Source organism: Cervus canadensis, chromosome 1, assembly GCF_019320065.1.
Source record: "Cervus canadensis isolate Bull #8, Minnesota chromosome 1, ASM1932006v1, whole genome shotgun sequence".
In the NCBI taxonomy this organism is placed as follows: Eukaryota; Metazoa; Chordata; class Mammalia; order Artiodactyla; family Cervidae; genus Cervus; species Cervus canadensis.
This window is the reverse complement of record NC_057386.1, coordinates 27,389,648-27,415,589: the sequence shown is the minus strand read 5'-3', so window position 1 is coordinate 27,415,589 and position 25,942 is coordinate 27,389,648. Positions and strand designations below refer to the sequence as shown.

Here is a 25,942-nt window from a genome sequence, read left to right as displayed (position 1 = left end):
TGGGGACATGTTGATTATACCTGGAGCCTCAAGTATGTGTCTTTACGTGGTGTTAATCACTGACATTTGATTGCCTTGTTAACCTTGTGCTGATACAGTGTTCCCCAGGATCTAGAAGTCCCTAACCACACAGTTGACAGTGTCTGGGCTCTCCCTGTGTGTCCGCATTGTTCTGGTCCTCTGGGAGATAACACAGCAAGGACAGGGTCACGTCCTTCCAATACTGAGCATGTTTGAACTTTGGGTAGAAAAATAGAGCTGTTAATGAGATTATGTCGATCACATTTCAATAAGCATTGAAATGTATCAATAAATAACTGAAAACACAGTGTTAATGATGGTGAGTGCAAGGATTTAGGGGTATTGTATTATTTTTCTTGCTTGCTGTATCAGGTGACTATTCAATTAATGTTTGGTTTGTTTTTAAAATACAGGTCTAGTGGAACATGGTCGTAACTGGGCAGCAATTGCAAAGATGGTGGGAACTAAAAGTGAAGCCCAATGTAAAAACTTCTATTTTAACTATAAACGGAGGCACAATCTTGACAACCTTTTGCAGCAGCATAAACAGAAAGTGAGTATATCAGAGGTGGTGAATCTTTTACTTATTGTTTTTTTTTGTGTGTGTGTGTGCTTCAAAGATTGGTTTTGAAGAAAACTTTTTTGTAGCATTACCTATATTTCTTGGCACAAGTTGACTCTGTTTATTGCCCAAAGAGTAAAATTTCTGTTAGTAGTAATGGCAGTGCGGTACTTTTGAATTACTGTAAACTGGATTTGAAAAATATGAGCATTTTGGAGTTTGAATTGAAAACTTTAGAGTTCTGCTGACCATATTGAATGAGTTGATCTGGCTTATTAAAAAAGATGTTTTCTCAGAGACTCCATGGGGTAAAGACTAAAAACCAGCAAGTTTTGAAGTCTTATGGAAAAAATTATTTAAAGATTATTAGAGATTATTGAAAATGCCTTAACAAGGAAGTTCCAGTGTTCTCAGAGTCTACAGAGCCCTTTGAGGGCTCCATGAATATTTTGTTTTCATAAGAATATTAAGATGTTCCCTTTCCCACTATGTGGACATTTGCATCCTTGGGGTCAGAGAAGCTTGAGTGAGAGTGCTGGTACCTTAGTGTGGACCGTGGTGGCACTGCCAACTCAGTGCACTCTTCATCTCCAGGCAGTTGCAGCTTTGTTTTTGTAAAATGGCAGTTTCACTTAGTGCCCTCAGTGAAGCAAATAAAACTTGACTTCGGTAAACCTTGAGTCTTGCACACGTGTCTGTATGATGGTGGGCAGGGCAAAGAGCCCTCTGCACTGTCTTGGGCCAGGGTAGCACTTAAGGAAAGGCACACTTGGGTTGTTTGAGCTCCAAGCTAAACAAACCTCGCCTTTTTCATGGAATGTCATTTTTAATTAAAAGAATGACAGAAAAACTACACTTTTCAGACCTGAAAAGTTTGCAGACATTTTCTTGAAAATGAGTGAGCCTGTCTTGAAAGAAAACATCCATTAATACTGGTTACCATTTTAAAATTTCCAACTTTTAGGCAAAAATTAAAATTTTGGTAAATGCATCTCTCTCACCATGAGCTTAACATCTTCACACTACTCAAAGACTTTTCTGATGAGACTATCTAGCTGCTAGCATTATGAGGAATTTTTATTTTTCTTAACATAATTTTCTGTGTCTTCTACATTCCATGACATTATTTTTATTAGAAAATAAATGTGTATGTTATTTTTACTAGAAAAATAACATTTTTTGGAGGGGGAGAAGAACAGGAGTCTTTTGAGCTTTGACTCTTTGTCCATGTAGAGTGATGCTACTGCTAAGTCGCTTCAGTCGTGTCCGACTCTGTGCGACCCCATAGATGGCAGCCCACCAGGCTCCCCCGTCCCTGGGATTCTCCAGGCAAGAACACTGGAGTGGGTTGCCATTTCCTGCTCCAATGCATGAAAGTGAAAAGTGAAAGGGAAGTCACTCAGTCGTGTCCGACTCTGAGCGACCCCATAGACTGCAGCCCACCAGGCTCCTCCTTCCATGGGATTTTCCAGGCAAGAGTACTGGAGTGGGGTGCCATTGCCTTCTCCAGTAGAGTGATGAGTAGTTCCAAAAATAGTTTGGATGTGACTTTTGATCATTTTGATAAAAGCAATCCATCTGCACACAAGGCCTGTTAGTGGTCCCCGAGGGGACTGCCCCCCAGCCAGGGTGCTTGTCAGACATGCAGCTGCTGGTCTAGTGTACGCCTTCTGCTTCAGCTCAGCTGTGAGAAGGCTTGCTTCTTTCCTTTCAGTTATGTAAATTCCAAGTAACAGTATTTTTACTCTTCTAGGCCTCACGGAAGCCCCGTGAAGAGCGAGACGTGTCTCAGTGTGAAAGCGTGGCCTCCACCGTCTCAGCACAGGAGGATGAGGACATTGAAGCCTCTAACGAAGAGGAGAACCCCGAGGACAGTGAAGGTACCACCACTCTTCTGTCTGGTTGTGGCGTCTGTTGGCCCACACGCATGACAGGTACCTTAGTTGTTTGGCTGTCTAGGAATTGCTTCATTCAGGAAATGAGAACACAGTGTATTTATCATTCAATCACACATGTATTTATGTAGCTCCTGAGATGGTCCAGGTGCTGCAATCGAAAGGTCTTGAAGGATGGCAGTCCTGCCTGAGACACTAAGTGCCAGCGTCCATAAGCTCTCAGTGTGTCTCTATCATTGCCACACATATTGGTTCAGTCATTAGCTTCAGTTTCATTTTCCTCTTTATTTTATCGAGCTTGATTTATGTCAGCATTTATAAAGCTGAACATGTCATATTGATGTTTTCATGAAAAAAATGTATTAATGGCCCAGAGGCATTGGCCAAAAAAATGTCAAGAAACTTAAATAAAATCCTTTATGCTATTTGAAAAATTGATGGCAATTTCCTCAAAAAGTAAATGTTTTCTTGATTTTTTTCGAATTAAAAAAGGTACCTAATTTACTTTAGTTTACATTACTATTAAAGTTTTAGTGAATTTCTTTTAACTGTCCTCTTCTCAAGTGGGGATTTTCACAATGATTCCAGTAGCTTTTAATATGTTATATCTTAAACGTGTTCATGTTTTATGTATGCAAATATTTTCTCTATCTCATTTGCTTTTTATTTTATCTTTAAATTACCAGAATTTAAGCTTCGCAGGTAATTAGAGCTGTTTGCATTTTCCTTTGTAGGCTCTTATGTTTTAAGCTTAAAAGGTTCTACACCTTTCAGGAGTTTTAAAAATACTAGATTTTGGTTTCTCTACAAATTGTTGTCATTGGGTTTTAAACTTAAAAATTTATCTTGAAATGGGTTTTGACTTTGAGCAATAAGTGAACTTTATTCTGTGAGGTTTTGTGAAAACCAAGGTGGTATTGCCAAAATGGAGAGACCATTGGAGCAGACTTGCCTGGGGCGAGCTGAGGGGCTGCAAGCAGTCCAAAGGGGTAGCTGGCATTTGGAAAGAGGTCCTCAGAGTTTGCTGACTTCAGTAGGGTTGTAACTGGTAGCCAATATTGCCTAGGTTATAAATGTACATGAAGCCTGTATTTCACAAGACTAGGCGGCTTAAACAATAGAAACTTATCTGTTGTTTTAGTGCTTAGTCACTCAGTTGTGTCTGACTCTTTGTGACCCCAGGAACTTTAGCCCAGAAGGCTCCTCTGTTCGTGGGATTCTTCAGGGAAGAATACTGGAGTGAGTTGCCATTTCTTTGTCCAGGGGATCTTCCCCACCCAGGGATCGAACCTGGTCTCTTCTGCATTATAGGCGGATTCTTTACCATTTGAGCCACCAAGGAAGCTCTTTAAATTAGGGCCCAATTTTTATGACCTCATCTAACCTTTATTATCTCCTTTTAAGGGCATTATTTCCAAATATAGTCACATTGAGGGTTAGGGCTTTAACATAAATTTGGGGGTGGGGTGGGACACAGTTCAGTGCATAACAAGGGCCAAGTCTATTTGTCATATGTATGTTTATTTCAGAACCTGGAAACCTGTTGCGTGGGCTGACATATTCTTAAAAACTGAACACCATGAAATGACTTTTCCTTCTCTTTTCTTCCTGTTTCTTTGTCTTAGTGTGAAGCTTTTTCCAAACTGTCAAATGAGGTTTGTCAGGTTAATTACAACCTGGTATGACAGCGATGTTTCCACGGGCTCTAGTGTGGACTGGCCTGGTCACATCATGCCATTTGTACATGTGTGTGTATTGTGATGTCTGGTGGTGGTGGTTTAGTCTCTAAGTCATGTCTGACTCTTGTGACCTAGTGGACTGTAGCCCGCCAGGCTCATCTGTCCATGGGATTCTCCAGGCAAGAATACTGGAGTGGGTTGCCATTTCCTTCTCCAGGTCTTTTTCACAACCCAGGAATTGAACCCAGGTCTCCTGCATTGCAGGCAGATTCTTTACCAACTGAACTATAAGGGAGATCCTTGGAATGGTGACATCTGGAATGGTTTCCTATTAGTAGGAAATGAACTTGCCACCAAAATGGTGGGATCTCCAGTTCCTTTGACTTAATTTCACTTGGGAAGTGTCAGAGAAGAACAGCAAGCACAGTGCATTTTCCACGAGCCCTGATCGGTCTTAACTGCTCAGCTCAGGGACACCCTGAAGCCACATGGGTTTGTGCCCTCAGGCTCTTGCGCATGGCTGAGTGGAGATAGCTGCTAGAGGCCAAGTCTCCATGTTGGCTTCCTAGATGGGCGTCTGACCATATGAGTATCTTTCATAATTAGGTGAGTTACATCAAAAGGACCAAACCTTTGTCATAATTTAGATTTTCTCTTGGTCTGAATCATTCTTTGAGATGTTCTGAGGGGGGAAGAAAAAGACACTCACACTTGGCTGGTGCTTGGTAAAGCGCTGCGACTTGAAAGAAGAAGATAACTGAAGGAGTGCTCGTGTCAGATGATGTCATCCGCATAATCACTGACATGTCCTCCTGGCTTTGGAGGAGAAATGACTTGTTAGTTTGTCCTTGAACTTGGCTTCCATCACTGTGTGAATAGAAATGAGGATGCTGCTGCTGCCACTGCTAAGTCACTTCAGTTGTGTCCAACTCTGTGCGACCCCATAGACGGCAGCCCACCTGGCTCCACCGTCCCTGGGATTCTCCAGTCAAGAATACTGGAGTGGGTTGCCATTTCCCTCTCCAGTGCATGAAAATGAAATTTAAAGTGAAGTCACTCAGTTGTGTCCAACTCTTTGCGACCCCATGGACTGCAGCCCACCAGGCTCCTCTGTCCATGGGATTCTCCAGGCAAGAGTACTGGAGTGGGGTGCCATTGCCCTCTCTGGAAATGAGGATGAAGTCTGGCTTTTTGTCTGCCTTTCAACACTGGTAGCATCTTTCACCAACCATAATTGCTGCTGTCCATTAGACCTTACAACACCTGAGGTGCTCTTCTGAGCTTTTGTCTTTCGATTATATTTTTGTTGCTGAGACTTGAGCTCTTATCTGAGTCCCGGTCACACATCTAACTGCCTGTGTAACCTTTGTATTTGGGCACCTAAGGGTTAACAGCAACCGAAACCGACCTGTCTCTCACCTCCATACCTCCCTTTCCCTCCAGTCTCCCCCTTGGGTGTGTGAGTGAATCTCCTTAGATCTCCTCCTCTCCTCCATCGCTGCCACCCCACTTAGAGCCACTGTCCCTTCCTTGTGGTGGCCTCTAGATTGGTCTGCTTGCTGCTGTTTGTTCCATTATATTTTTTTTCCTCCAGAGAGCAGCCCGAGTGAACCTTGTAAAATACAAGTCAGGTCAGGTCTCTCTGCTCCACATCCTGTGATGCTTCTCCCATCTCATTCAGAATCAGAGCTGGAGGCGTGCAGCCTCCCTATAGGCACTGGCCCTTCTTACGTCTCTGGCCTCTGGCGGCCCCTTCTACTGCTCACTCTGTTCTTTTTCACTGTGGTTAAATGAGAGAAAATTGACATATAACATTACACTAGTTTCAGGTGAACAACATAATCATTCAGTACTTGTACTTTATGAAATAATCTAGTTCATCATATAGTAAGTCTGGTTAACTTTCATCATTGCATAGTTACTTTTCTTGTGATAAGAATTTTTAATGTCTGCTCTTGGCAACTTTCAGATTTACAACACAGTGTAATTAACTGTAGTCATTATGCCGTATGTCACATCCGCAGGATTTAGTTAGTTTATAACTAGGTGTTTGAGTCTTTTGACACATTCATCCATTTTGCCTACTCCTCACCTCCTGCCTCTGACAACCACCAGTCTGTTCTCTCTATTGGTGCTGTTTTCTTTTTAAAGATTCCACATGTGAGTGAGATCATCCAGTGTCCTTCTCTGTCTGACTTACTTCACTTAGCACAGTGCCCTCAAGTTCCATCTGTGTTGTCAGAAGTGACAAGACATGTATTTATATATGTTTACATATATGTGTGTGTGTGTATACACACATAAACACCATACCACATTTTCTGAATCCTTTCATCCATTGGTGGACACTTAGGTTGCTTCCGTATCTTGGTTATTGTAAGTAGTGCTCCAGTGAATGTTGGGGTGCATATGTTTTTTCAAGTTAGTGTTTTTTTCCCCCCTTCAGATAATACCTAGGCATAGAATTGCTGGATCATATGGTAGTCCTGTTTTTAATTTTTTGAGGAAGCTCCATACTCTTTTACATAGTGGCTGCACCAGTTTCGCTTCCTACCAGCAGTGCATTAAGGGCCCCCTTTTTTCCACATCCTCCCCAACCGTTGTTACTGCTTGTCTTCCTGATGACAGCACACTGACAGATGTGAGGCGGCTGCTCCCCTGTTTTGCCCACTGTCTTCTTTGCTGCTCCCAAGCTGACTACCCCATGTGAGGGGCTTTTCCGCGTCCTCATCTCTTCCTGGCATGTGCTTTCCCCACTTCCTTTGGGCCTCTGGCGATGTCATGTGAGCGCTCTCATGCTTCTGTACCCACTGGGTCTCAGTTGAGTTCCGTATTCACTGCGTTTATTACTACCTGATGTGTCCAGTGTTTTTTGCTCATTGCCTGTTTCACCCTAGATTTCTTCTCCCATGGCTGGGTTACTAGGACCTCAAACAGCTTCTTATGTGGCAGGTGTTAGGCACATATTTGAATGAATGAAAGCATGAATTTGTCAAGTTATTAAATGTTATGTTATGCATGAAAAGTATTTGTTCTTATATGATCATTTAAGTTTTTATTTTTACTGTTTTTTATGTAAAAATGATACATTTATGGCATCAGAGTTTCCTATTTTGCTTAAGATATTTCTCCATATCTCTTGAGGTTATTTGTATTTCATGCTAGATTATCTTCTTAAGAGTTTTAAAAGGCTTTATCCCATTTGGAATTCTTTTTCTGCATTATGTAAGGCAGCGTTCATGTTTTTCTTCCACACAAAGGACCAGTTCTGAGAAATTGCACTCATTGGCTGTTGTCCTGCCTCAGAGATTTAAAGCACTGGCTCTGGCATGTATCAGTTCCTCACATCCATCAGGACCTGTTCCTGACCTTCTCTTCTGTACCACTGGTTTGTCTTGTCTGTCTCTGGGGCAGCCCCAAATGTGTCGTAATACATTGGCTTCATAGTGAGTTTAAGTGTCTGAGGAGTAAGTCTCTCCCATGCTGATAACATTTTCTAATTTTCTTGAATTTTCTCAGGGACTTATTTTTTCACATAAATTTTAAATTGATCTTACACACTGTTGGGATTCTCATTGGAGTTATGTGTATTAATTTTAGGGAGATGTAAATTTTTGTGTTGTCTTGTAATCTGTTTTAAGAAAATAATCGAAAACATAATGTTGAAGTGAGTATCTCTGTATCCTGGTCATAGCAGTGTCACGTTGAAAGTAGCCCAAGGGTCCAGTAATAGAGGAAAGGTGACATAAACTTAAAGACAAAGACATGTTCAGAGCCGCTCATTCATTTCACACTGCATCAGGTATGTGAGCCTGCTCTGTGCCAGGACCTCAGCCTTGTGCTGGTCACTAGGACTAAATGAAAAGCGAAATGTGTAATCCTTGCCCTTATGGTGTTCACAGGCTCATGGGAGCAACAGCCAGGAGTCAGTAATTGTGAACAAAAGTAAAATTGTAGCTGCAGTCAGTACATGTGCTATGGGTACATATACAGTACATGTGCATCAGTAGCAAAGTTCAGCTTTGTTGAGGAAATGATAGAAGGCTTTTAAAATTTTATTTATTTTTCATTTATTTTTATTAGTTGGAGGCTAATTACTTTACATTATTGTAGTGGTTTTTGCCATACATTGACATGAATCAGCCATGGATTTACATGTGTTCCCCATCCTGAACCCCCCTCCCACCTCCCTCCCCATCCCATCCTTCTGGGTCATCCCAGTGCCCAGCCCTTGAGCACTTGTCTCATGCTCCAACCTGGACTGGTGATCTGTTTCACACTTGGATAATATACATGTTTTTGATGCTGTTCTCTCAGATCATCCCACCCTTGCCTTCTCCCACTGAGTCCAAAAGTCTGTTCTATACATCTGTGTCTCTTTTTCTGTCTTGCATATAGGGTTATCGTTACTATCTTTCTAAATTCCATATATATGCGTTAGTATACTGTATTGGTCTTTATCTTTCTGGCTTACTTCACTGTATATAATGGGCTCCAGTTTTATCCATCTCATTAGAACTGATTAAAATGTATTCTTTTTAATGGCTTAGTAATATTCCATTGTATATATGTACCATAGCTTTCTTATCCATTCGTCTGCTGATGGGCTTCTAGGTTGCTTCCATGTCCTTGCTATTATAAACAGTGCTGCAGTGAACATTGGGGTACACGTGTCTGTTTCAGTTCTGGTTTCCTCGGTGTGTATGCCCAGGAGTGGGATTGCTGGGTCATATGGCAGTTCTATTTCCAGTTTTGTTTTTTTTTTTTTGCTTCCCAACCCTCCCTATTTCCAGTTTTTTAAGGAATCTCCACACTGTTCTCCATAGTGGCTGTACTAGTTTGCATTCCCACCAACAGTGTAAAAGGGTTCCCTTTTCTCCACACCCTCTCCAGCATTTATTGCTTGTAGACTTTTGGATAGCAGCCATTCTGACTGGCGTGTAATGGTACCTCATTGTGGTTTTGATTTGCATTTCTCTGATAATGAGTGATGTTGAGCATCTTTTCATGCGTTTGTTAGCCATCTGTATGTCTTCTTTGGAGAAATGTCTGTTTAGTTCTTTGGCCCATTTTTTGATTGGGTCATTAATTTTTCTGGAATTGAGCTGCAGGAGTTGCTTGTATATTTTTGAGATTAATCCTTTGTCTGTGTCTTCATTTGCTATTATTTTCTCCCAATCTGAGGGCTGTCTTTTCACCTTACTTATAGTTTCCTTTGTAGTGCAAAAGCTTTTAAGTTTCATTAGGTCCCATTTGTTTAGTTTTGCTTTTATTTCCAATATTCTGGAGGTGGGTCATAGAGGATCTTGCTGTATTTATGTCGGAGAGTGTTTTGCCTATGTTCTCCTCTAGAGGATTTATAGTTTCTGCGTCTACATTTATTATCTTTAATCCATTTTTGAGTTTATTTTTGTGTATGGTGTTAGAAAGTGTTTCTAGTTTCATTCTTTTACAAGTGGTTGACCAGTTTTCCCAGCACCACTTGTTAAAGAGGTTGTCTTTTTTCCATTGTATATTCTTGCCTCCTTTGTCGAAGATAAGGTGTCCTTAGATACGTGGATTTATCTCTGGGCTTTCTATTCTGTTCCATTGATCTATATTTCTGTCTTTGTGCCAGTACCATACTGTCTTGATGACTGTGGCTTTGTAGTAGAGCCTGAAGTCAGGCAGGTTGATTCCTCCAGTTCCATTCTTCTTTCTCAAGATTGCTTTGGCTATTCGAGGTTTTTTCTATTTCCATACAAATTGTGAAATTATTTGTTCTAGTTCTGTGAAGAATACCGTTGGTAGCTTCATAGCGATTGCATTGAATCTATAGATTGCTTTAGGTAGTATACTCACTTTCACAATAGAAGGCTTTTTTTAAAGCATGTGGTAGTTGATCTAATATCCAAAGGGAAGAGTAGATGAAAGCTGTTCAGAATGTGTGTAGTCAATGGTGGGGGTTGCATGGACCTTCACAGAACTGAAAGAAGGCCACAGAGAAGGCGGGGCTGGAGAGGGAGCTGGCAGCTAGCAAGCATGGCCACACCCAGCAGCTTGGGACTGGATCCTGGGAGCAGTAAGGCTGGGAATGGGAATGAGTGAGAGTGGGAATGAGTTTTGGTAAGATTTGGCTTTTAAATTGACTCTGGTTTTGTGGTAGAGAGGAGTCTGGGGTGGTGGTGAGAAGAGTCGTTTCTGGAGTCAAGTAGCAGTTGTGAAATTGAACAGAAATGGCTGGATTTGAGGGATTTTTTTTTTTTTTTTTAGTTCTACCAGTTTATTGCTACCAACCCATCTCCCTCCACCCTCGTGCACACATGCTCAGTCATGTAACCCCATGGACTGCAGCCCGCCAGGCTCCTCTGTCCATGGACTTTCCCAGGCAAGAATACTGGAGTGGGTTGCCATTTCCTTCTCCATGGGGGATATTTTTAGAGAGAAATCTATGACTCATCAAGGTGCAGAATCTGGAGATAAATGAGAGGAGCGTGTGAAAGATGACTCCTGGGTTCCTAGTTTGTTTGCTGGATATGAAACTCTAAAAAAGAGCTTGATTTGAGACTTGGGAGAGTTGAATATCAGTCCAGAGTAAGACATAGAGAATTTGTAATTCCTTTGTGAAATCTAGGTAAAAGCATTAAAAGTACATGTATGAGATGGAACAAACGGTGGGAAAGACCAGTGTTACAGCAAATTAAATGACAGAACCTATGTAATATTTTCGTAGAGCTTTGCTGTCCAGTGAGGTAGCCACTGGACACACGTGTGGTTGCCACTGGACACATGTGGTTGTTGAGTTCTTAAAATGTGATTGCAGTCTTCCCTCCACCGGAGGATCCCGCATATGTGGATTCAACCAGCTGCGGGTCCAAATATTAAAAAAAAAAAAACTTCAGAAGGTGCCCCAAAGCAGAATTCCACACCATGGCAACTATTTACACAGCATTTGCCTTGTTTGTACAGCTCTTCAGACAGAAGTTTTGTTAGTTGTCATAAGTCATCTAGAGATGATGTGAAGAGTACTGGAGGATGTGCATAGGTTGTATGCAAACACTACACCCTTTTATATAAGGGACTTATATATAAGCATCCATGGATTTTGGTATCTGTGGTGGGGTGTGGGGGTTTTCCTGGAATCATTCCCCGCCAGACACCAAGGGACAGCTGTCGACCAAATTGAGATGTGTTGAAATGTGAAATCGCAAATTTTGAAGACTTAGTACCAAAAAAGGTAAAACACCTTATTACTAGATTTCTATGTTGGTTATGTTTAAAATGATAATATTTTGCACATATTGGGTTGGGTTAAATAAAATTATTGTTGAATTTTACCTGTCTCTCTCCTTACTTTTTTAACATGGCCACAAGAAAAATTAGAATTACAAATGTAAAGTGCATTAGGTTCTTCTTTGGATGCTGCTGTTCTAATGTCAGCTCTCCTGGGTTAAAAAAAGCAGAGACAGGACTGGTAGAAATAAATCAAAATGTCATCTTTTATGGAAATGTTTTTGGTTTAGTTTTATTTTTTAATCTATCTTTTTCAAATTTCATATGAATTATTTTTGGACATTAAAAGCTCTTATGCTTTCTGTTTCCAAAGACTGAGGCAATTTGAGCTTTCCCTTTCGTACTTTGTAGAAAACTTGTTTTCCCAGTGCTGTGGTACTTCAGGGAGGTCATCACAGGAGGATAACCCATCCTAAACAAGTACTTTCAAGCATGGCTTCTGTCACCACCTGACACGTGTTCATTATCAGATTTTTATGCTGTATCATTATCTTTAAGGTGCTGAAAATAGTTCTGATACAGAAAGTGCTCCTTCTCCTTCACCAGTTGAAGCTGTCAAGCCTGGCGAAGACAGCACTGAAAATGCCCCTCCTCGAGGGACTGCTGAGGCTGCGGCCGAGCTGGAGGCTACCCCTGACGCCGTGCCCAGGCCTTCTCCCTCGCCGGCAGCTGCGAGCACAAAAGCAGCCGAGGATGACAGTGTGGAAGCCCCGGTGAATGATAGCATCACAGTGGACACGGCTGAGCCGATGGAGGTGGAGCATGAGGAGCACGGGGCTGAAGGCACTTCTGCTCTTGACCTCCCCTCGGCTGCAAAGGCCGATGCTGTGGATGTTGAAATGCGAGTGCCAGAAAGCAGTCCATCCAGAGTCGAAGGGGACCTCAAAGACAGAGACCTGGAGAGGAGTGGCGAGAAGCCAGAGCCTGGAGAGGATGATCTGGGGGTGGCCCAGCAGCTGAGCGCCCCGAGGCCTGAGCCCCTGTCTGACCACGATTCCAGCGCCACTTGCAGTGCAGACGAGGACGTGGACGGGGAGCCCGAGAGGCAGCGGTGAGGCTCCCTCCTTGACCTCCCCTGTCTTTACTCTGCTGGTCGCAGACTGAACCCAGGGTGGTGCTGGCTGCCAAGGTTGCTCCTGTGTAAATACTGGCCAGTGAGAGAGTCTGTCTGCTTTTACTGTTGGGTTCTGATGCTGGTCACCTGATTAACCAAAAAGAACTGTGTAGTCGTTATTTTTTAAAGACTTTAACTTCTTTCCATATCAATCGTTAGGTACATCCCATATGATAGCAGAGAAGGGCGGTCAGCTCCCAGAGCTGTGACCAGAACCGCAGTTGCCTGCCGCTATGGTGGCCGAGCCATGTGACGTGGTGAAGGGGCAGGCGGGAGGCAGGGGCCCCAGCTCTGCCCTCAGACGGAACAGCCTCGGAGCAAGGCCGCAGTGCCTGCGTCTGAGATGTGAGAGATGCTGAGGGCGAAGATGGGGACTGGAGGAAAAGTGTGTTAGAAAGCATAATCTGATTCAAGTTAGTGGTAATTGTAATGATCACCTTTTTGTATCACTTAAAACTGTAGATTATTCATATTTGTAATTTAAAGTACAGGTATGATACAAATTAACTTAAGTACTTTTAGTCAAATTAATATTACGGAAATACAATCTTTATGGTTTTTATAACAATTGCTGTAAAAAAAGTAAAATTTACAGGAGTAGATACTACCTTCTTTAGTATACTCAGTTTCTTGGGTGTTTACTTTTCCTTGAAAGAAATGCAGTCACCTAGAATCACAGTATCACTTGTACCATGTTGAATTGATTGGTGCAAATTGTAAAATGAATTAGACTAAAATGTCATTTGACCAGAAACCCAACTCAGCTCTTTTTTTCTATTTTCCCCCTTTTTAATAAGAAAGAGGCTCTCAGGAGACAGCCAGATTCTGCTCAGAGCTCCGCTTCTGTAGTGTGTCCTGGTGTCACTGTGCTTTTGGTCCATTTCCAGTATATTGTACATCTTATATACTTAAGAATGGGACTTGATACTAGAATGATACTGAACATAACAGTGATGATTTCTCCAAGGAGACTTTTATGTAGTAGATACTAGAATTTTAATCAGCAAAAATAGAAATAATATAGAGCTCCTACTTAACCATGGTTTTTCAGAAAATTGAAGGTTCTAGCACTCTTTTTCTCATGTCTCAATACTGTGGATTTTAACTGTTCCAAACTTTAAACATAAATGGATTCAAGCTGTATGGTCCTTTTTTAAGCATGCTTTACTGAAATATGTCATCTAAAATAAGAGTTATGTGTTCTGTGCTGTTGGTTTTAGTGACTTATTTATAAATTTATGAGTGAAGGGAAAATTAGGATGGCAGTAATCATAAAGGGGAGGAGCACCTAAGGGCTGACTGTGATAGTGGTCGTGAAATTCTGACGTTCCTTATCAACACATGGCACTCTCTGGATGATCCTCTAGTTCACTTTGCTTCTAGGCTGTCAAAATGACACTTTCTGTTGTCTGTATCTTTAATATTATCTTGATTCTTTGTGTAAAAAGTTGTTTTCTTTTACACATTCTAGTTTTCCTACCCATTTATACCTTTTCAAATGTTCACCTTCCCCAGTAACTGACAACACTGGGAAATATGATGGCGCCTGTAAGGTATAATGTTCCAGTTCCTATTCTGGACATCCTTTACTCAAGTGTGGGTCCTGAAACTGAGTGAAGTGGTGCAGTGTGAGATGGCAGAGGGTGAACGGGGATCACGGACTGGGTGGGGAGCATGGGCAGCCTTGTGAGCTCAACCTGCAGTTGCCTTGTGGGAGTGCTGCTCTGCGGTGCCGTTTCTCCCCAGTTTTCATGAGAAACCAGGAGTCTGGAATTATAGGTGAAATTCTTTTTTTGTTTGTTTTTCTTTCTTTCTTTATTTTTGGCGTTGCTGGGTCTTTGTTGCTGTGTGCAGACTTGTTTTCGCTAGTTGTGGTGAGTGGGGCCTGCTCTCTGTTGCAGTGCGTGGGCCTCTCATTGAGGTGGCATCTCTTGTTGTGGAGCTTGGGCTCTAGGCTCAGGCTTTGGTAGTGGTGGTGCTCATGGGCTTAGTTGCCCTGTGGCATGTTGGGTCTTCCTGGACCACGAATGGAACCCACGTCTCCTGCATTGACAGGCGGATTCTTAACCACTGGACCACCAGGGAAGTCCCTGGGTGAAATTCTTGATTTTAAAATGATGGTGGTTTATTCAGATGTTTTAAAAATGCTCTCTCATCTTAGCAAAACACTAGTTTGTAACCTATGTTAATGGTAGATTAGGACCTGACATTCCCTAATGGCCCTTGTTCAGACTGTTCTGTTGGTTAGATGCAGATGAATATCAACCTATAAATTAACATTAGGTTTCTTTACCTGAAAGTTTAGCCTTGTAGATTTTTTTCCTTAGTATTCAAATATGTAAGGTTAATGTGATATATGTTTGTGTGTGTGTACATGTTAACTTATAAGGAATTATGGTGATTGTATGTTTAAAGTCTTCAATAAGAATATATTGATTAGTCATTTTTAATTGCATTTTCAGAATGTTTCCTATGGATTCGAAGCCTTCGTTGTTAAATCCCGCTGGGTCTATACTGGTTTCATCACCCATAAAACCAAACCCACTGGACCTGCCTCAGCTTCAACATCGAGCTGCTGTCATCCCACCAATGGTAAGTTTTCAATGTGAGTAAGAAAAGTAGAGTTGAAAACAAAGACCTTTAGAGACATTTCTTTTCGAATCAGTGCTTGATTTTTTTTTTTTAATTGTAGTAAACATCACATAACATGAAATGTACATCTTAACTCTTAAGTGTGCAGTTCAGTAGGGTTAAGTATATCCATTAAACCATCATTCTCCCCTGCACCCAGCACCCTACACCTTTCTACCTTCTGTTTTATAAATTTGGCTACTTACATAAGTGAACTCATACAGTATTTGTGTTTTTTTGTGCCTGTTTTATTTCACTTCGCCTAATGTCCTCAAGATTATTCATATTGTGGCACATATCAATTCTCCTTCTATTTTAAGACTGGTGTATAGACCACATTTGATTTATTCATTCATCTGATGAATGTGTTGCTTTTTGAAATGAATTCATGTGAGAATTGATTGAAGTGATCCATTTCTAGTTAAGGAAAAAAGAGAAATGTAGTGCTCTAGCCATAAATGTTACTAAGTTTTGTGTTTGTTTTGTTTTGCTATAAGATAATAGTAAATATAAATGAGTAAATAGTATATCTAGATGTTGAATGTTTAGAGTAAATTATAGAGGTTATGGTTAGCTTTAGTATACAGTTCCAAACCTAGTTTTATTTGCCTTTTACCTTATTAATCTCTGTGAATTTGACTCCCTTTTGATCCTGAATTCTGGTCTTGAGTATTGATCCTTTACTTAGTTATGTTCTAGCTCTTTATTTCAGAGGATAAAAATTTGTTCCCTAGGTCACATGACAATATGTAAAAGTTAAGTGTGTGCCTCTGATAAATAATAGGCTCACCAAAAAAAACATTTGTTCATTCATTGATTTACCCAAATGGACATAAATTGAGGGTCTGCCAAGTTCAAGGTAACATTTTTTTATGTTTTGTGAAATGTCATAATCTTTGACTTCAGAAAATTTAGATTGGTCTTGATAATAAGACATAGAAAAAAATCTTGTTTCTTTTTCTGCCTCAACTTTTTAAAATTCGTTTATTATAATTGGAGGATAATTGCAATGTTGTGTTGGTTTCTGCCATACATCAGTGTGAATCAGCCATAGGTATACGTATGTCCCCTCTGTGCAATAAAAATTTAAAAGAGTTAAAATGTGATGCTCTGTTAGGTTGAAAAATATACTATGAATGATTCAGAGGAACGAGCACTTCCTGGTTAAAGAGACACTTAAAGAAGACTCTTTGTAGGAAATAATGTTTTGATTGGACCAATGCAGTTCATTTTGCTTTATAGTAAAAGAAGGAAAAGGCGTATTTACATGTAAGCTAAAACCCAAAGGCAAGAAAATTATGTGTGTATTATGAGTGCAGTGAAAAATCCTACCTACAGCAGTGGAAAAAACTGTGGGTCTTTAGATAACAGGTTCTAAAAAGGGTCTGCTCTCTGCTAGTCCCAGGATGCTCATATTCATGAAGTGAGGGGCTGTGTTAGGGGCTGTTTGTTTAGTGTTGGGACAAAGCAGCTTGGATTCTTTTCTTTATGAGGTGGGAGAGAGAGAAAACAGAGAAAACAAGCATCTAAGCTGCCCATGGTGTCGAGTGATGTGCACTGTGAGAGAGGAGCAGGCTGCCGCAAGAAGGAAGGCAGGAGGGATGGCAGTGTGGTGTTGGATGGTGGGGCTGGCCTGTCTGAAGAAAACTGGCCTCTTAAGGAGTTGGTGGTGGAGGGGAGGAGCTGGGTGAGGCCAGGGCAGCTGCCAGACTTCTGGCTGAAGCTGCTGGGGTTCTGCTTTGTACGAGAAGCCAGAGAAGTGTTTGGTATAGCAAATGAGAAGCTCCATTTTGAATGTGAGTTTTGAGGTGCTTTGAGATATCTGAGTGGAGTTGTTAAGGGCAGTGAGTGTGGAACTTGGAGAAAAATGTCTCAGAAATATTTGCTTATGAGCCATTAACATAGAGGTGACATTTAAATCCATAGAAGTGGGTGTGAGCACCTATGAGGGTCAGGAAGAGGGTGGGCCAGACCTGAGCTACCAGGGGCTCAACGTCTTGAGTTAAAAGCGGATGGAAATACTCTGATTTCTGACTTTGATTTCTCTTACCACAACTTTGGGATTTATATCATGTTCAAGTCTGAAAGTAATTGTTTAGCATTTTAAGCATAAAGCTTGAAGATTACTTTGATTAAAAAAAATGGTAGAACCACTTCAAGCAGTCTGCTTATATAGAAATAAGGGTTACTTGCAACAGATGGTAACGGCTACTTTTTGGTGTCTGGCGTATTTAGATTTTTTTCTCCCTGTAGGTTTCCTGCACCCCATGTAACATCCCAATTGGGACCCCCGTGAGCGGCTACGCCCTCTACCAGCGGCACATCAAAGCCATGCACGAGTCGGCGCTCCTGGAGGAGCAGCGGCAACGGCAGGAGCAGCTGGACCTAGAGTGTCGGAGCTCGACCAGCCCATGCGGTGCCGCCCGGAGCCCCGGCAGAGACTGGGAAGGTGGGTAGCGCGCACACCGCCCAGGACACGAGTGCAGGTGGTGGGAAACAGAGCTGCGTTTGAAACCTGGCTCGTGGCGCTGTCCTGAACAGATACAGTTCCTTACCTTATCCTCGGTTAAGACTGTCAAGGGATGTCGGTGTTTTTGATCACTAAAGGATAGCAGTGATGTTTTCTTTTGTTTGTTTGTTAGTTTGTTTTGTAGCAGTGATGTTTTCAGTAGACTTCTTGTTAATGTGAATTTTGTGATGTTCACCTTACTGCTGATGACTGTGTAATGGCCGTTCTTTCTGCTACATTCATCTGAGTTTTCAGAGTCAGTGAGATTTACCTGTCCTCCAAGCAAGTCAGGGAAATATTCTAAATCTCTGATATGGTGAGATCAGCTTTGTGTGGCACATTCAATCAGACCTTGACTTGCCCCTCACTCTGGTCGTGGGCAAGCCACTTGACCTTCTCAGCTTTAGTAAAGTGGAAATACATGTCTGTCTAATCTAGCTATATCTCTGCCTTTCTGAGAAAGAATGCGCATTCAGTATTGTTTTATAACACGTAGTTCTGCATTATTTTACATACAGTATAATAAGTAGCAGTAGTATATTAGCATATGCATAGTGTAATAGACACCTTGAAGAGTGCTGTTATCTTGTGTGTCACTGTTGTTACTTCAAGTGACAGATTTGAGTTGTGCATGTTGTTTTTAGTTGGTGCATGATATACTTTGTTTTAAAACAAGAAGAAAGGGAGTCGTTATTAAATTTTAGTAAATTCTTCTGTTATGGTTAGAAAATGGCACCTAGTAGTCAGTAGTCTGTAGTAGTATGGTTGATAGTAACCGATGGACTGCCTAGTACGACACACTTAGAATATGAGACCATTAAAGTCTTTGACTATGGTTTCATTTTTTTTAATGATTCAGTCGACTGTTGGTAGTACCTTATATAAGATAAGGGCTGTTAGCTGTAGAACACCGTGCATTTCAAGGACTGTTTAACGTAAAAGTGGAACTGGGGTGCTTAACTGACCCTGCTGACTCCTTGTCCCCATCCCACCAGGAGTAAACAGTTAGTTATTGAACCTCCTGTGTCAGAGTTTTACATATAAGATTGCTAGTGTTTTAAATATAAATCTTAGGCTATTAAAAATGTGAACCAGATTAATACCCACCACGGCTGTATGTATAATAGGTGCTAAATGAATATTTCTTGAATGAAGGTAGAAAAAATATTGGTAACTTGTGAGCTTTTAGTATATTGTCTCTAGAGAATCCTTAATCCCTAACTCAGTAATTGACATAATGTGTACTCAGCAATTACATTTTAAAGGAATGATTTAAATGAAGTAAGATAAAGATGGATTTAGCAGAAGTACTTATCTTTTGAGCATTCCAGTGATGAGAAAAATCTGTCAGTATGAAAATGATAAATTATAGAATAATTTAAGTCTTTTGATCTATTCCTTGCATAAATGATTTAGAATAAATTTTTTGAAACAATTAAAATGTGGGAAAAATAACAAATAGTGTTTTCTGAACTTATGCTAAAGCTTAGCATTATTCAGCTGACAACACCTGAATCATTCTAATATGTCTGTATAATTATTTTAAGAACTGAGGCTCTTTTCTTGATCTCCGTTACAAAGTGGGTTGTATTGGCAGCTGGAGAGGCTGAAGTAGGCTAGCTCCAAGTTCTGAGACTTCAGACTGTGAATTGCATTTCTCCATGATCAATCCCATTAATCCATGTGGTTTAGATCTGAATGGTATCCTTTTTTAAACAGTGATGCAGTGGTGTTAAACCCAAGCTGTCTTTATTTATGTGATCAGTATGACACTAAAGTGTTTGTTAATATGACATCACTTTGGTTCAAGGTGATGTCTACAAACTGGGGTCTACCTCTCTACAAACTGGGGTGGTTGATTACATTTTATTCCAATGTTAGGTTTTGTTTTAGCTAATCTAGCTAGTATGTTCATCCAGTAATTCATTTAACAAGTGCTGAAGGCTCTCCTGGATTTATAGCTATTTTGTAGTTTGCTTAAAGGATAATCTCCCAAATAACATTTATATGTTTGCAATTAACTTGCTTGCATGTAGAGTATTTAATAAGAATATTTTTGGTGCAGCATCATAGAATAGTTTATAGAGTGGTAAATACAGTGAGAATGAATTACCAACTGGTGTTGTCCGTGTGAGGTAGGAACACAGTTCTGGCTTTTCTCTTCACAGGCACATTTAGAAGGTAACAGGCAGCACCTGTTGTCCACCTGTTGGATTGTGTTCACCTTCTGTTTATGAGACAGGCGGTTTAAGCCTTTCCATTTGTAGAAAAGCTTGAAAAAGCCTCAGAGAAAAATTGTTTTCATTTTCCAGTAACATTTACACAAGCTGACTCCTGCTTTAGTTGGAAGCCTTTTTTCTGCAGTGAAAGAACTCAGACTTGACACATGTAAAGGTAGTTAGAAGTGAAGTTCTAATGCAGGTTTTAACAAAATCCAGTCAGAATAAGAGTTAATGCTTCTGTGCAACTGAATCTGGTTTCTTTTTTTTTTAACTTTTTCAACTGAGTACGTGATGACTTAAATGGTTGTATTTAGAACCATCTAAAATTTCATCTTTTTATTTAACACTATTATGACAAGTATATTTATTTTTCTGTATGTTTATAAACTTATAAAGCCATCCTTCACTGAATATATATATATATATAGTGAATAAACATATATGTATATTGTGAATATATATATATTATGTGCTCCTGTGTTAAATTGTCTAGAAAGGGAGACATGATTTTCTTTTGTAGTTGGTTTATTTCATAAATCTGCACAGTATTAGGACACTTATTGATCAGTTAGAGAAGGAATGAATGGGTAGCGTCATCCTGATGGTGACCCCAGAGGCATGTGAAATTTCTGCACCCAGTGCTCAGGAAGCCATCACTGCACTGGGGCTCAGAGCTCAGGCCAGGAACTGCACTGCTGTAGGAAAGTCTCCAATCTCTGTTGAGCAGTTAGGGTGTGATTCTTTTGAGCCTCAATTACCTCCTCTGTCAAACGTTGTTAATGATCTCGTTAGTCCTGAGAGCTTAACGAGATACTTCTGTAGTCTCAGTGCTCTGCGCATAGTACAGATTCCTATTAGCTGACATTACTTTCACTGTTTCTGGTTTTTAAAAATAAGCTAAAGAACATTTTAATTGTGCTAGTCAATTCTCTGCTTGAAACCAGTCACAGACCTTCCACTTCACAGTGAGAGGCTGGAGACCTTCTCTTTAGAAAGGACCTGTGAGGATGCCCATGTCACTGCAGTTAAGGGAGAAAGGAATTGAGCAAGAGGGCTACTGTTGAAGGGAGAAGGCAAATTATTTTTCACAGGGGAAGATTATCCACCAGGAAGCCTGAAGAATTAACTGAGAAGTTATTAGAGCTAAGAGGAAAATTCATTAAGTTTCTCAGAAAAAAATTGATATACAGAGATCTGTATCTATCTTTCTTATATCTGCAGAAATCAGTGTGTAAAATATATATATATATATATGTTTTCCCATGTATACTAAACAGGTGGTTTTACTCAACAATATAAAAATATATACATATTAATAATTTTATGAAATTATGAAAAATGACCTATATGAAAAAATCAAGGTTCCTCAATTGGAAAACTCACTATAAAATGTCAAGTCTCCTGTAAATACACATCCAGTGAAAATTCCAGTGATACATTGGGGAGGAAGTACTCAAAATGATTTAAATTTAGATTTATCTGAAAGAACAAGTGGATAAAACTAGGTAAGCAAAAGAATAAAAGATGAATGGGAATTTGTTCTGGCAAACATTAAAATGCCACAGTTTAAAGTGGTTTGGGTACAGATGATTTTTACTTTCTTTTCTAAAATTACAGTATTTCAATTTTACTTTCTTTAAAAAAAGAAAATATACATATATAATATAGAAAATTATATAATTATATATATTTGTGGTTTTTAATTCTTAATATGACTCTGCATATCTGATATGCCCTTGAAATGCTTAAAGTTTATTTTTATACTACATGTGGAGGCAAATTAGTAGAATAATTTTCATTAGCATTATTGTAGTAAAATTCATAAGTTTGCATAGCCATTAAAAATTATTTTGATCTGCATATTTGAAATCCTTCTTCCGTTTTTTGATTGCATTTATTTCTCTAATACTAAGCAGTGGGCTTCAACAGGCTAATTATAAAAGTCAAAATCCTCAGCATTCTGGCCTCTAATTCAGGGTATACTTGAATTCATAGAATGGCTGGATAATCCACTCGTTGCCTGTTGTGATCTTTACTGCATGTGAAAAGACTTGATTCTCCTAATGAGAGGACAGAGAAGTTCTTTGAGCTTTGAAAGAAGAAATTGTCATTGGATTTTTGTGGATTTCATTAGGTCAGAGTATTGGTGCTTACACAGAAGATTTGGACGTGTAGGGTTTTGTAACCCAGACCTCTATAGTAGTATAGAGTTGGATCTGCCTCCGGACAGTGTGGGCTGGTCCTGTCACACTTGCTATTTCAATCTGGGGTTCTTCCCTTATGTTGGTAACTTTAACTTCCATAGGAAAATCAGTCGCCTATATGCCCTATGCTGAGGCCACACGTGCTCTAGAGCGGGAGGCACAGATACACAGTACAACGGCCAGGTCAGCGTCACCGTGTAGGCTCTCTCCGCAGCCTGGTATGAGTGCAGCCCGCTCTAGTGGCCCGCCAGGTAAATACCAATCCTCCTGCCGTGGCTGCTGGCCATCCACCTATACTGCTGGCAGGGGTGGTTTGCTCCCAGGACGTGTCCCCGCTGTTTCAGAATTCCTTTCTCGTTTCTCTGCATCCCATCTTCAGTTGTATTCAGTTGAGATTCACTGGGCCACCGGGAGGTTTGTGTTCATACCTGAAAACCGTGACGTTGACTGCCTGTTCTCCTATGAGTACATGTACTTTGTAAAAATCTTGAGATCCACCCCCTGCTAAAAAATATTCAAGTGTCTATGAGAGTCAAAGTCAGTGTTTCTCAAATTATGCAAGATGCAAAGAGGACATACAACTGGCTGTCAGTTATATCTGTATATTTTCTAGAGTTGTAATATCAGCTGTCCCCAAGAAACACCCTTCTTTTCACCTCCTGTGTGAGGTCCAAGGAGTGGTGCAGAGAGAGAAAAAATCACTAAAGATTGCCATTTGCATAAGCTGAACAGAAATAGTCTGAAATGGACTTCAGCCTGAAAGCTCTGGTTTGACAGGGAGTTGAGTATTTCAATGTCACAGATACCATTTGTGACCCGAGTATGGATACAGATTTAATCTAAGTGAAGGAAATTTAAAATAGATATGTTCATCCTTGAATTCATCTTGCACTTACAATTGAATTGTGATTGAAAAAATAATTGAGATAGGTGGGACATCACAAACTAGGAAATTGACTATTTTGAATAATTTTTTTCTTCCTTTTAAAAGTCCTCCAGCCTGCTCCACATCAGGTGATAACTAACCTTCCTGAAGGGGTTCGGCTTCCAACAACTCGGCCCACTCGGCCGCCGCCTCCTCTCATCCCGTCATCCAAAACCACAGTGGCTTCTGAGAAACCATCGTTTTTACTGGGAGGCTCCATCTCACAGGTAAGAGGGCTGGCTTCTCTTCCCAGGAGATTCTCTGTTGGTTACTGCTTTGTAAAGATTTTCTCTCCCTCCCATATTAATTTGTCAGAGTCTAAATGAAAATCTATTTATGACGAGACATTGACTTAAAAATGCAGCAGTCGCTTTGTCTTCCACGGCGCATGCAGGTTTGTTCAAGTTAAGTCCCCAAACTGAGTGACAGTGTCATGTGTGGCCACTCAGATCTCTGTCTGCCTAATCGGTGGTCAGCTAATGATCAGGGAGCTTTGTGTCCAGAAGGACTTAAATTTCCCAGTCTTTACCAAGGGGCTCATCAACCAGGCAGCTGACAACACTGCCTTCCTCCTCAATTCCTGCTATCACAGAGCCTTGAGGTGGGACCACACACAGTGAGGACGCACGGCCTCTGGAGTCTCCCCTGGCCAGTGTGCAGCCTGCACATGTGTATGGCCTTCTAGGTCCCCAGGGAGATGTTGGACCTCTTCAGACCCCTGTGGACATTCTTTAGCTTTTCCTTTTTGTGGGGAGGGGTGGGGCATACCTCAAAGGATGCAGAATCTTAGTTCCCTGACCAGGGATGGAACCCTTACCCTTTGCCGTGGAAACATGGAGTCTTAACCACTGGACCACTAGGGATGTCCCTCTTACAGTTTATGGTTAGCCTGATTGTTTGCTCTGACCGCCTCGGCCAGGGGAGGAGTCCATTGACTCTAATTGTTTCTGACAAGCCTACACCTGCTTCCCCACCCCGTCGGGGCCAGTTTAAGACAGCTTTGTAAGTGGGGTCTCTCAGAGAACCGCTCAGCCAGTCTGATAATGACAGTCACCTGAGACTGACCCCCTCCGTACTTTCATGTGACCAGAGCTGTGCGTTCTAAGGGCTGAAGCAGACCAGCAATGGGGGTCAGCAGAGCAAGTTTACAGGTCACAGAGCTCACAGTTCTCACCAGAGTTCGCCATTTTCCTGAATAATAATGCTCCCAGATTTCTACAGGTGTTTGGTTATAGATTTGGAAAAGAGTTCTTAAAGGGCTGATTCTTAACCTTCCTGCTAGTTTTCTGGTTGCCTTTGTGGAGGAGGGTCTTTGGAAGTTCTTCCTCCACCATTTTTTCGAGGAATAAATGCAATTATAATAATCTGAGGGTATGGTTAAGTGTTTTCAGTTATGTAATTTGTTAATAATACAAAGTAATCTACCTGAAATTTAGGGTGATTTTGGAAGATGTCTTGCTCCTTTTAAAAGCTTTTAAAATTTAACCAGTCTGCGACGAGGATTTTCTTGCTTTATGTATACCTATTAGTTTCGGTGGAGGGTGGATGGGTGGTAAGTTTTCTAAACAGAAACGTGTACCTTAACTCTAGAGTTGACCTTGTGAAGAGACAGTGTTATTCTAGTCCTTTAACATTATTTTTAGGGAACACCCGGCACTTACTTGCCTTCTCCTAATCAGGCCTCCTACGCCCCTGAGGCAGCGAAGCCCTCGGCAGGCTCCATCTCTCTGGGACTGCCGCGGCAGCAGGACGCCGCCAAGCCAGGTCAGTGAGGAGGGGGCAGACTGTAGCCGCTTTTGTGGCGCACCAGTTGGGGACTTGGCACTTGAGTTCACTCTGTCTTGCTCTGGCCCACAGCCAGCGTGCCCTACATCAAGCAGGAGGAGTTCTCTCCCCGAAGCCAGAACTCACAGCCTGAGGGTTTACTGGTCAGAGCCCAACATGAAGGGGTGGTCAGAGGTAAGTCACGCTGTAGGGCAGAAATATTATACTCTGGTCCCCAGTAAATGGGCTAAGGGAAGTCAGTAATATGTTTTAAAGATGGGCTCTTAAATTAGAGCCTTTAAATTCTAAGTTTAAGTTTTCTTTCCATATAAAAATCATTTTAAAACTTTGAAATGTTGTTTCTGCAGTTCTTTTTAAAAATTGTGAAATTATTTTTAAAGTACGTTTCAGTAAAACACTGTTCCTTTTGGCTGTGGTTTCTCTCTTTTTCTCCTCTCTCCCAAGCAGGGGCTGGTTTTGTTGGCCTGTTTTTCTTATAGGTGTGGGGGTGTGATTGGCTGGTGATTCTGTTGTTATCCAGGTACCTCAGGAGCCATTCAAGAAGGAAGCATAACTCGGGGAACGCCCTCTAGCAAACTCTCTGTGGAGAGCATCCCGTCCCTCCGAGGTTCCATCACCCAGGTCAGTTGTTCTCCTTCCCAAGACCCAAACCACAGCTGGTGAGAAAAGCAGAAGTGAAGTCTCGAGTGGGTTGGCTGTTCTAACACAAGTTGTGACAAAGTTGTTCATTGTTCTGGGATTTGGGACAGGTCTCTGTGATATACCTCAGATGATAAACCATAAGTCAAATCACCTATACTGTGTTTCATTGAAAAAGGTGGATTATTTGCAAATTGGCAGAAAAAACAAGTTACAATTGGTGCAAGTCTGCCTGGCAAAGCTTTTAACATGTATTCAGCTTAAACAGAAATTGAGAGGAAAATCATAAATTATTTGCTTGCTTTTACAACTTGTTATTGTATTTTTCTTAGAAATTTTGAAAAAGCTTGATTACATTTGCATGAGTTTAGGCCTTAAGACAAATTTTGTTTCTGAGAGTTAAGTACTTTCATAGTGGTTTAACTTTGAGGTGGGGAAGAAGGCTGACTCAACTCATATACCTATTGGCATTTTAGGAAGTTTT

At 41.0% G+C, this 25,942-nt stretch overlaps 1 protein-coding gene across 19 annotated transcripts in view; it reads left to right on the top strand.

The window, feature by feature from the left end:
* Nucleotides 1-25,942, top strand: part of NCOR1 (nuclear receptor corepressor 1) — a 116,361-nt gene that overhangs the window by 61,162 nt on the left and 29,257 nt on the right. For 15 of the 19 annotated variants that reach the window (XM_043473158.1, XM_043473150.1, XM_043473308.1 and 12 more), the window contains 9 exons: nucleotides 435-574; nucleotides 2,337-2,463; nucleotides 11,928-12,480; nucleotides 15,006-15,135; nucleotides 17,428-17,623; nucleotides 23,101-23,261; nucleotides 24,678-24,798; nucleotides 24,892-24,993; nucleotides 25,340-25,440. In XM_043473158.1, the coding sequence (XP_043329093.1) occupies nucleotides 435-574; nucleotides 2,337-2,463; nucleotides 11,928-12,480; nucleotides 15,006-15,135; nucleotides 17,428-17,623; nucleotides 23,101-23,261; nucleotides 24,678-24,798; nucleotides 24,892-24,993; nucleotides 25,340-25,440 (1,631 nt within the window). The remainder of the gene's footprint in view (nucleotides 1-434; nucleotides 575-2,336; nucleotides 2,464-11,927; nucleotides 12,481-15,005; nucleotides 15,136-17,427; nucleotides 17,624-23,100; nucleotides 23,262-24,677; nucleotides 24,799-24,891; nucleotides 24,994-25,339; nucleotides 25,441-25,942) is intronic. The other 4 variants (XM_043473254.1, XM_043473236.1, XM_043473225.1 and 1 more) reach the window with 2 other exon arrangements.